Consider the following 8,077-nt stretch of genomic DNA (forward strand, 5'->3'; position numbering starts at 1 on the left):
TTTTTGGAATTTTGGATCCTCTATGCTCTTCAACTTTTTACTTGTTTGGCTTTATAACTATTTTGATATGAGCGTCACTGATGAGTCTTACGAAGACGAAACGCGCGTCTGGCGTACTCAATTATAATCCTGGTACTTTTGATAACTATTTACACCACTAGGTCGATGCCACTGCTGGTGGACTTTTCGTTCCCGAGGGAATCACCAGTCTCGTAGTTAGCACTTCGGTGTTGACATGAATATCAATTATGTGGTCATTTTTATAAATTTCCTGATACAAAACTTTGAATTTTTCGAAAAACTAAGGACTTTCTTGTCCCAGGACTAGATTACCTTAGCCGTATAGCTATTTTGATATGAGCGTCACTGATGAGTCTTTTGAAGTCGAAACGCGCGTATGGCGTACTAAATTATAATTCTGGTACTTTTGATAACTATTTACATATTTTGGTGATCTTAATTCAGTTTTTGAGAATTACGTTATGCGACTTAAGAAAATCATTTTTTTTTTATTGTTTATAATATATACACTTCGGTAAATGTGGTTTCCTTAATTGCAGTTACGTATATCCAAAGATGGCGGACGATGTTTCTGGTCAATATTTCTTCGGTCAATTCTGTTTTAATTCTGTATTAGTCCTCGGTATTTCGTGTCTTATTTAAACTATAACTAATAGGTTTAAAACTGAAAAACAAAGCTTCTTTTCATAGTTCAACTGCTAAATGGAGAAACATCATTTTGAAAAACGTTGTTATAGCAACATAAGAAAAAATCTACTGTTTAAGACGTGTTCACACTCTTCAACTTCGTACTCTATTTGGCCTTTTGAACATTTTTTGATTCGAGCGTCATTGAAGAGTCTCTATAAGACGAAATGTGCGTCTGGCGTAAATATAAAATTATAATCCTCGTAAATTTGATAACTATTTAATCCTGGTATCTATGATGAGTTTATTTTCACACTTAGTCCCTTGGATGTCGAACGTGTAACTACAGATAGCTTAGTCTCAGATGCATGATTTTTTTTATTAGTTTTTTATTGGCTTTGAACTAGCTCTCAGAAGCTGCGATTACTCTCAAATCTGTGTTTCGTGTCTGTTTATTTTTGGGATGTATAAATACCCTCCCACGTTCACTTTGTTTGTGATTTTTTTTTACTTTTCATTTCACGGTATTCACCTTTTAAACTGATTTTTTTAGTCTGATCTTATGTTGTACTGTTACACCATTGTCCCAGGTAACGTGACGCAAACTAACATGTTTAACATCGCCATATTCATGCGGACGCCCCATTTTGAATATGGTTTAAAGAGAGGAACACTTCGGGATACCATTTTTTCAATCCCGAGTCAATCTTGGGGGTCTTGAAATGTAATGTTTAGGAACTTGTTGTTAATTATCTTATGTAGGTGATATTGTGCTTTTTTGGGGTGGCTTAGTATTCATACATACATGTCCTATGGTCATTTTGTACTCTTGTCTTCAAATTTGGCTTATGAACTTTATCTTTAACGTGTTTCAATGCCATTTTGTGTTTCTTCTATTGAAATTGTTTAAAGTACTGTTTTATAGTGATTTAGATTCTAAAATTATGTTGACTGATATACTGTCCCCCAAATTTTGATATTTTGACCAATCATGTTTGTTTGCTTTGCTAAGGCTACCAAATATCTGTCCTTGAGCTCACTATACATGCTGCTGAATGTATAGAAATACAGAACTGGAAGCCTGATCAAAATTTTCATATAATAATTTTTAGACTTTGAAGACCAATTTTTAATAATTGTTTATTACCTTTTTAATAACTGGAGACATTTATTTCATTTCAAACATGATTGAATTGTTAAGAAATAAAATCAGTTACGGATATCAAGTTTTCCAGTTACGTAATATCATTGACAATTTATATACTTCAGTTACCCATATCATCAGGATAGTTTAGTTGGCTGTTTTCTCCATTTGACTGTAGAATTTAAAAAAAAACACGTAGAACTTCACTTTCAAATCTAGTTAAAGGCGTTAAAAAAAGACACGACATACTGAAGAATAATACATCATTATTACAAAATTGACAAAAGATATAGTGACCAAAAACATCGTCCGCCATCTTTGGATATACGTAACTGCAGTTATTGAGATCACCAGAGACATATAATACATATGTCTCTGAGATCACATTAACCCCAGTGATATAGTTATGTAATGTTTATTGGTCGTTATGGATATAAATCAAGTAGAATCTTAGTGTAACAATGTATGGTTTACGCTCGAGAAAGAGTTACGCAGATTTAGACGTTTGGCGGGGAAATTAGTGGCAGGGTCGAAAGTTATAGGGGTGATCGTAAAGGACTTGCTATGCTCCGTAAGGGTAACATTTAGAGAACACCCCTATCAAGGAAATAGTATAGTCGCCCTGGGGTATATAACAGAGTGAGAAAAGGCACTCGAGGCTGTCGGTTGGCTGTCGATGAGCTGTCATCCTTCAACTGAGCGTACGTCGAATATATTAAGTGCTAGAAGAGCCTTGATATTCAGAGGACACTTTGTACCGGGTACATAGTGGACGTACGCGTTGACAGGATCGACATAGCAGACTGTCCCACTCGGAGGACAGGCTGTACCAGCCCGTACTGTCTGGTTGTGACAGGTTGTCCCATTCGGAGGACAAGTTGTTCCAGCCCGCACTGTCTGGTAGTGACAGGTTGTCCCACTGGGAGGACAAGTTGTACCAGACCGCTCTGTCTTGTATTGACAGACTGTCCCATCCGGAGGACAAGCTGTACCAGCCATACTGTCTATCAGTGACACATCGTCCCATCTTGAGGACAGGCTGGTTTATTGTATTATATTTGTATATATATAATTGTCCATTGTTACTTTATATCGACAAAGAGTCAATGTGTATATTTTAGTTCATTGTGCATAATTTAGATAGTTGTAGTTTTTAGCATTACCGTATTGTTTGTGGACAACTTGGATCCAAGTATTGACTGGAACGGACGTTTGGGATATTAACGCCTGGTTACACGTTACATATTTGGTGTCTAGCGGTTGGGATTCAAGTTGTCTATCAATTAATTTTTGGATTGATTGGTCGTCATTTAATGTGTTTTCAGTATTGATTTGAAAGATTAAAGCGGATCAACCGTGAGGCATAGTTATAAGTCACGGCTGAGTTGTAACACGAGTGTATTATTTAATAAAAATTGTATTATTTTGATTACACTGTACTGTAATAAATATGTCAAATATTGACGATCAGATTGCAGAAATAAGTAGACAAATACAGTCTCTTAGTGAAAGCACAATACAACATGGACAAGGTTTTATATCATCTACACCTAAAGAGCAGGGTGTACGTCCAATGGTTGTTAAAGATAAAGATAGATATTTCAATCATAAGCAGGAATTAACGAAAAATCAAAGTACTGCTCATACTGTTTGCTCTGGTTCGAATGATTTGAAAATCAAACCTTCAAAATATGATGGCAATACTCCTTGGATAGATTACTTAGCACACTTTGAGATGTGTACACTTGTTAATATGTGGTCTGAATACCAGAAAGGTTTGTACTTGGCCGTGTCACTGGTTGGAAAGGCTCAAACAGTCCTTGGTGATTTACCAAAGGAAAAGAGACAAATATTTTCAGACCTAGTATATGCATTGGAGGAACGCTTTGCTCCATCTTGTCAAACTGAACTGTATCGTGTACAATTCAAGGAATATCGACAAAAAGCAAGTGACACTTTGCCGGGGTTAGGTCAGTCAGTTCGAAGACTTTCTAATCTGGCATACCCGACTGCTCCGTTAGAATTAAGAGACACGCTCGCCAAAGAACAATTTATAGATGCGTTAGTAGACTCTGAAATGAGATTGAGAATTAAACAGTCTCGTCCAAAAGGTCTTAACGATGCTATACGGTTGGCAGTTGAACTTGAAGCATATAACAAAGCTGAGAGTAGAGCAATAGAAAGTATAGGTCACTTACGACGGACTACTAGTGACGAACGGACAGAAGCACCTACTAGTCCTGATACGGCTGTATCTATGGAACAAATGACGACGTGGATGCAGACAATTGAAAATAGTACACAATCCTTAACAAAAGAGATTAAAGATTTAAAGTCCCAAAGAAAGTTCCAACCACGGAGAAAGATAAATAACTTACAAAGTAAAGGTAAAATGGGTGGTCCTTGTTTTAGTTGTGAAGAAATAGGACACTTTGCAAGAAATTGTCCCAATAATATTCAGATACTTAGTACTCGGGAAACAGATAATAACGGAACATATACGGACGGTACGGTCAAGACACTGAAGTCTGAGGTTAAGTATAATGACAAAGGCGCTGTTGTTGTTACAGCATCAGAGAATGCAGGAATGTTTGTTGAGCTGAGCATTCAAGGTGTACCAGTCAAATTTGTGGTTGATACCGGAGCTACACTTACTCTAGTTTCTACAAGAGTATATGATTCAATTCCTGACTTATGTAGGCCACATTTGAATAAAACTAGGTCACAGATAAAGTCCGTCAGTGACAAGTATTTAAGCCCTCGGGGAAAAGGTAATTTTACACTTGATTTTGGTCAAGAGAAGCTTACTTCAGAGGCTGTTGTAGCTGACCTACAAGTCGAAGGAATTCAAGGTTTAGACTTTATGAAGAAAAATAAGTGTTTGATTGACGTGTCTGCTAACGTATTACACATCGATAACGTCAAGGTCCCCCTATGTGTTCAAGGTACCCAAAATAGAAATGCTGATGTTCAGAGAAAACAATGTCGGTTAACATCAGACAGACAGTCAATAACGGTTTCTGATTGTTCTAAGAGAGAACAAAGTCAGGTGAATACAGTTAAAAGTCAGATGCCAGACAAAAGTAAAGACTTGACTTTAATAGAGTTGCAATCAAATGACTCGGACCTTACACTTGTTAAGCGGTGGCTGACAGAAGGTCAAAGGCCACAGTACAATGAGGTATCAAGTAAGGGATATTCTCTAAGGTCATTATGGAGTCAGTTTGGTTGTTTAGAAGTCCTTCGTGATGTAGTAGTTAGACGTCACGACGATCGGGAGCGGAACATTGTGAAATTACAAGCGGTAATTCCAATGTCGGAGCGCAAGCAAGTATTAGAATACTGTCATGACACAGACTATGCTGGTCACTTAGGTACGCGTACGACTCGAGAGAAGATATGTCAGTCTTACTATTGGCCTGGTATACAGTCCGACGTTAGGGCATATGTCGCTAGTTGTGCTAAGTGTTATAAGAGAAAACGCCCAATGAAAAGGAAGCGTGTCTCAATAAGATTAGAGGAGGGTAATGGTCGTCACGAGAGTAAGAGACCAGCATGTATGGCTGATAATGTAAATAAGTGAAATTCATATTGTGTATAAATTTTGTTGAATTATATTTTGTAATTTTGAATGTATCATGCGGGACGCATGTAGATTGAGGCGTGGGTTATGTAATGTTTATTGGTCGTTATGGATATAAATCAAGTAGAATCTTAGTGTAACAATGTATGGTTTACGCTCGAGAAAGAGTTACGCAGATTTAGACGTTTGGCGGGGAAATTAGTGGCAGGGTCGAAAGTTATAGGGGTGATCGTAAAGGACTTGCTATGCTCCGTAAGGGTAACATTTAGAGAACACCCCTATCAAGGAAATAGTATAGTCGCCCTGGGGTATATAACAGAGTGAGAAACGGCACTCGAGGCTGTCGGTTGGCTGTCGATGAGCTGTCATCCTTCAACTGAGCGTACGTCGAATATATTAAGTGCTAGAAGAGCCTTGATATTCAGAGGACACTTTGTTCCGGGTACATAGTGGACGTACGCGTTGACATGATCGACATAGCAGACTGTCCCACTCGGAGGACAGGCTGTACCAGCCCGTACTGTCTGGTTGTGACAGGTTGTCCCATTCGGAGGACAAGTTGTTCCAGCCCGCACTGTCTGGTAGTGACAGGTTGTCCCACTGGGAGGACAAGTTGTACCAGACCGCTCTGTCTTGTATTGACAGACTGTCCCATCCGGAGAACAAGCTGTACCAGCCATACTGTCTATCAGTGACACATCGTCCCATCTTGAGGACAGGCTGGTTTATTGTATTATATTTGTATATATATAATTGTCCATTGTTACTTTATATCGACAAAGAGTCAATGTGTATATTTTAGTTCATTGTGCATAATTTAGATAGTTGTAGTTTTTAGCATTACCGTATTGTTTGTGGACAACTTGGATCCAAGTATTGACTGGAACTGACGTTTGGGATATTAACGCCTGGTTACACGTTACAGTTATCAATGAATGATCGTACGGCTGTGTTTGATCTACCCAGGCAGCTACATAAAAAGCAGCATTGCTGTTAAGAATGTTAGGAAAGAATCAATACCGACGTCACCGTTTTGCTATTTTCGCTTTTGTTTTTTAGAACGACATTACACCCATTAACCCTCCACCGCATGATTTAAACCTGGATCGATCATGTTTTGAAATTTAATCATTAAAATAACTTCAATTACTTCGTAAATTGCGATTTTGCAAGGATATATTGTATGATTATTCTCAGATCTTCTCAATGTGACTGAATATCAGTATCTTGATGAAAAACCATAGCGTTTTGGAAAAAGCGAAGATTCTTATATATATATTTAATATCTACTAGTATTCGAATTAGGTCTGAATTTACAGAAGCTATAGCCTGTGTTAGAGAAAGATTTACATGCGTGTACTTATAACAAAACAACAGACTAACTTGTAGTTTTATGTCATTTGAACTGATGAAGAATAAAGAATGGTAAAAGAAAACGAGGAGTTCTATTTAGCACAACGTGCCCCTAGTCCGCATCAAAAGCGACTGAAATGGTTAAAACTGACGTTCCTTAGGGTAACGGTTATGCACGATGAAATATATGTTTATTGTTTGCGATCATATAGTTTACAATTTATTGTTGCGTTGTATTCGTAAAACAACTGACTATAATAGTATCATTTAACTTATTTTCATTTTTTCATAAATTAGCGCGCGTTTTTGTAGGTAAGCAAATTCGGTAAAAAAGGTTACCGACATATTTCAATCTGTTGTGAAATGTAAGTGATAACAAGGTTTACCGTTATGTTCTTTATCTTGTTATACTCAGACAATAAAATAAAACAACACTTCTTATAATTCGACTGATTTTTATAACTGGTACAAAATACACACAATATTCTTCGAGGCGATATAAAACATAATGATGCTGTATAAGCAATATAATTCTGTCTTAACGTTTACTAATTTAAAAATACTAAAAATATTGATATCACTGTTATATTGAATATTACAAATGTATCGACGGTTTCAATATTGATATTTCCTTAATTATTTCTTTTAAATGAAAATAAATAACTACAAAAATATAATCTAATAAATAGATAAAGTGAGTATGAAGAATTTTTTTCGCGTTTCTACATTCAATTTCCTCATCCTGTATAATATTGAAATCAATCCCAAAGATGTCATACGAAAATTAAAAGACTTATAAAATCAAGTAGATGTAAAGAAGTTTAAAAATAACAACATAATACATGCAAGCAGCGGCCAAGGACGAGCCTTTAGACTTATGAACAAATAAAGGTGAACACGAATGTGTCCCGAGTATACCGATGCCCCATCCAAACCTTCATTCATGATCAGTAGATTATGAAAAAGGGGCAAACACTCTTATTTGGCATTAAAATTAGAAATATCATATCATAGGGAAAATGTGTATACTAAAAATACCAAAAACGTTAACATTAAGCGTAAAAGACGAACGAACGGACGGACGAACGGACGCACAGACAAGAAAACATAATGCCTATAAATGGGACATAAAAATAAATCAACCAATTACCAGTTCAACTATGAACAATGAATTTAATTCAATCTTGCCATGTTAGATTTTTTTTTTACTATTAAAATTTGAGTTATATAAGTAACAGTAATATACGCTTCCATTCGTTATATCGACGTTTTTATTTAACAGAAAATAATAAATACAAACAACAAGCAACAGTACAATTTAAAAAGTTTTAATATTGAATTGTTTAGCA

The 8,077-nt window shown here is 36.4% G+C and overlaps 1 protein-coding gene across 1 annotated transcript; it reads left to right on the plus strand.

Annotated features, from left to right (window-relative positions):
- Positions 1 to 3,242: 3,242 nt before the first annotated feature.
- On the plus strand, positions 3,243 to 5,375 carry LOC134722814 (uncharacterized). Its single transcript, XM_063586439.1, has one exon. It carries the CDS (start codon positions 3,243 to 3,245, stop codon positions 5,373 to 5,375), a length of 2,133 nt encoding a protein of 710 aa, XP_063442509.1.
- Positions 5,376 to 8,077: the final 2,702 nt, after the last annotated feature.

The sequence above is a fragment of the Mytilus trossulus genome, chromosome 6 (genome assembly GCF_036588685.1).
Source record: "Mytilus trossulus isolate FHL-02 chromosome 6, PNRI_Mtr1.1.1.hap1, whole genome shotgun sequence".
Taxonomy (NCBI): domain Eukaryota; kingdom Metazoa; phylum Mollusca; class Bivalvia; order Mytilida; family Mytilidae; genus Mytilus; species Mytilus trossulus.